Here is a 3263-nt window from a genome sequence, read left to right as displayed (position 1 = left end):
TTAGCCCTGATTAGTTGTTGTTTAGTGTCTTCATTTCATGAGACTAATCACAGGTTAGCAGTCTGCCCCCAGCTGACCTCAGGTTTCTGCCTGTCATATCCATCCACGGCCATCACCCTCGACCACCTCCACTCCTCCAGATTACCTCTGCTCCTCTGCCACTAACCTCGGAGCCTCCGGTTTCCGCAATCACCTCTGACCCCCCCAGTGGTCACCACCTCTCCAATTCAATATATTACCTACGCCTCCCTGAGTAAAGTACAGAGCCCTGAAGCTCTCCGGACAGCTCCGACGTCCGCTAGCACATTCCCACCTCTGCTGGGCAATTCACTTGCTTGCCCTGCAAGTCTACCTTTGGGCCTATCCCTCCTTTCTGCTTGTGGGTCATAACCCATCATTCCATTAAACCCGCAACCTGACTTGTCAGTAATATTCAGTCGGCTAACATCTATCCCCGTTAGCTCCGCTCCGCTTGGTCCCGCTATTCACGGGCCTGCCCTCGCTGTAACTATATATATACTTAACTTGTACACAGGTTACACTCCAGTGATAAAATCGACTAGACTTTAGTTCTCGTTGCCAGTAAGTAAATTAGGGCACAGACATGTAACTTGGCACAGTGCTCCTGGCCTGAGTCACTGAGGCCAAAGCCCTCCATCACAGAGACAACCCCTTCGTCTCGATCCGGTCTCTAACACTGCCCCTGTTTGCCACTGGCTGGGAAACCTGGCTGTGCCCAGTCACGACTGCTTTGGCATTCACATGCCTTCCCTCACTGGTCGCGGTTTTCTCATGATTTATTGTGCAACTTAGCTCTCCCTATTGCCTGGTATCTTGTGCTCCCCTGGTGAGTGAGATCCAATTTGCTGCTTGCTTTTCCGGGCTCACGCTTTTGACCCGCTGCCGCTGCTGCCACCTGCATATTACTCTATCCCGGATTTGCTGCCGCCAACACCGCAATTCTCAACTACATTCCCATCTGCTCCAGCCCCTAGCTTCTTTTCTTGTCTCCCTCCTCCTCCCCAATACTCCTCCTTTGCCATCTCTTCTTTTCGAACTTTTTCACATCGTCTGTTACTCTTTTTCTTCATTGTATTTCATCTCTGTACATTAGCTTCTGTTTGCTGTTTTAGTTGTTAGCACTCTCAATTGTGGCTGTCATCAGTTCTAGTAATTTTCCTGCTTTCCCTTTGTATGTACAAGAACGTGGGTCACGTGTCGTGCACATGCGGCTAATTTCACATGGGCCCTTTGTGGCCGTTGCCCAGTACCAGCAGTTGTTAGCCCTGATTAGCCGTATGTCAGGGCCCGGCCCTCGTTCTGCAATGGGCCCAGGGGGATCCTCCTAGTCGCTGGGGTATCTAGTCCCAGTCCGAGATCTTCAAACTCACTGAGGGGGCTAGCCCCAGCCTTCACAGGAAATGAGTTGAGAAGAAGGGTAACCTTCTCAACCTCCTGTGAAGCCGCTACAAATGGGAGTCGGGAACTATACAGTTTTCGGCTCTTTGCCGACTTTCCATAATTGGCACCCCCCCGTGGGAAGATTCTGGGCGAGCTGCTCGCCCAGAAAGTTCCCACGGTCGTGGCTGTGATGGTTTCTGGGCGAGTAACTCGTCCAGAACGTTCCCACGGGTCTGCATGCATGCGGGATTGTGGAACAGTGAAGGGAAAAATAGGAGAAAATGGGGGAAGGGTACCTGAGGGTGTGTGGGGTCAGGGGCTGTGCCCTGACACCGTAACAACAAGGGCATCAGAATGCCACTTCAAGACTTGTCACTTATATACCTATTTGGGTGGCCAGCCAGAACAAAAGGGTGCAGAGTAGGGGTCCGGGTGTGTAAGGGAGATAGGCCACATACTCGCAGCCCTCCCTATTCATTCCTTATCATGTCGGGTTTGTACCCAATGCGATACCTTCATTTTACCATGCGGTCCCAAGCCACACTAATTGTCAGAGACCGGATCGAGATGAAGGATTGTCTCCATGGCAGAGGGCTTCAGCCTCAGCGACTCAAGCCAGGAGCACTGTGCCAAGTTACACGTTGCAAGCGGGGTAGCGGAGCACACAAGGGGGATTGGGGACCGGTGTCATATCCATACAATCCTGACCTCCGCTCCAGGCTCCCGGAACTCCGAACCTGACTTCCAGAGTCCTGCTTCCCTTCTGCCACCTCCTCCTTGCCGACTTCCAAGAGGTTATCCCACCTCTGGCTCCAACACCACCTTTGGTCCGACTCCGGAACATTCCGGGTCCGACCCCAACCTCGACACCTTCCAGACGAGTATGCAACACCTATGCTCCCGACTCCGGACCTCCGCTCCGGAATCCCGTTTGCATCTCTGTCTCTGGAACCTCCGGTCTTAGCTCCGACCTCGGACTTTGACCCCACCTCCGCTTATACCCATTGTATTGGTTAGCTCATTCCATTTAATTACGTTTGCCAATATTCCGGAGTTTAACCTCTGAGTTCGGACTTTCCAGACTTACTCCGGACCTTGCAACTATTGCATTGTCCATTTCAATTCCGCTATTCTCCCTCATTCCTATTTGGGCTGCTGCTTCCTTCTATTCAGTCAGCTAGCCATTCCCGACTCCCATCCTCCTTCCTTCCTTCTTGGGCCTTGGCCCTTCATTCCTCCTTTGGGAAACACCATTGAGTCAAACACTTGACCCTCAGTGTTGTTCCTCTTTCCATCTCCCTTTGTCTCCTTTCGTCTTACCCTTGTTCCTTTTGATTCCGGACCCCTCCTTATATACAATGTACCTAGTAACTTGTAACCTCAGTCCGAAATCGACATGAATTCCCCCCAAGAGACTTTCCCTCTGCTAGATCCGAAATTAGGGACCCCTAGGACAACCAGCAATGGCACAGCGCTCCGCCTGAGTCACTGAGGCCGAGGTCCTTCCACACTAAGTCTCCGGTTCCACTCCGGAGTCGTCCGAATCCGCAAGTTCTAACAACCGGATAGGGAATGGATGCGCGGCACAGTGGTGCACCAACCTACCACCATGATCACCACCACCTCAACTACTTCGCACCACACCTACTCCCACCCAGCAGGATGAGAAACGAAAAAGGGGGGCTGTCATATCCATCCCCGGCCATCGACTTCCGGTCCCTCCGTTCCCTCCGTTCTAACTCCGCTCCTCTCTCACCAACCTCGGAGCCCCCATATTCCGCAAACCTCTCGGTACCCCTCGATGGTCACCACCCCCTCATTTCAATTTATTACCTACGCCTCCCTAAGTACGGAGCCCCGAA

The 3263-nt window shown here is 52.5% G+C and overlaps 1 protein-coding gene across 1 annotated transcript; it reads right to left on the bottom strand.

Annotated features, from left to right (window-relative positions):
• Nucleotides 1–813: 813 nt before the first annotated feature.
• EI90DRAFT_3054417 (uncharacterized protein) lies at nucleotides 814–1103 on the bottom strand. Its single transcript, XM_039060087.1, has one exon. The coding sequence runs from the start codon at nucleotides 1089–1091 to the stop codon at nucleotides 924–926; it is 168 nt and encodes a 55-aa protein (XP_038917086.1). The 5' UTR covers nucleotides 1092–1103; the 3' UTR covers nucleotides 814–923.
• Nucleotides 1104–3263: the final 2160 nt, after the last annotated feature.

This window comes from Cantharellus anzutake (assembly GCF_015039405.1).
Source record: "Cantharellus anzutake strain C23 chromosome Unknown EI90scaffold_19, whole genome shotgun sequence".
NCBI lineage: Eukaryota > Fungi > Basidiomycota > Agaricomycetes > Cantharellales > Hydnaceae > Cantharellus > Cantharellus anzutake.
This window is presented reverse-complemented; position numbering and strand designations above follow the sequence as displayed.

Excerpts from the sequence above, each read along its gene's own strand:
- EI90DRAFT_3054417 (XM_039060087.1), bottom strand. The coding sequence starts at position 1,091 with ATGAAGAAAAAGAGTAACAGACGATGTGAAAAAGTTCGAAAAGAAGAG.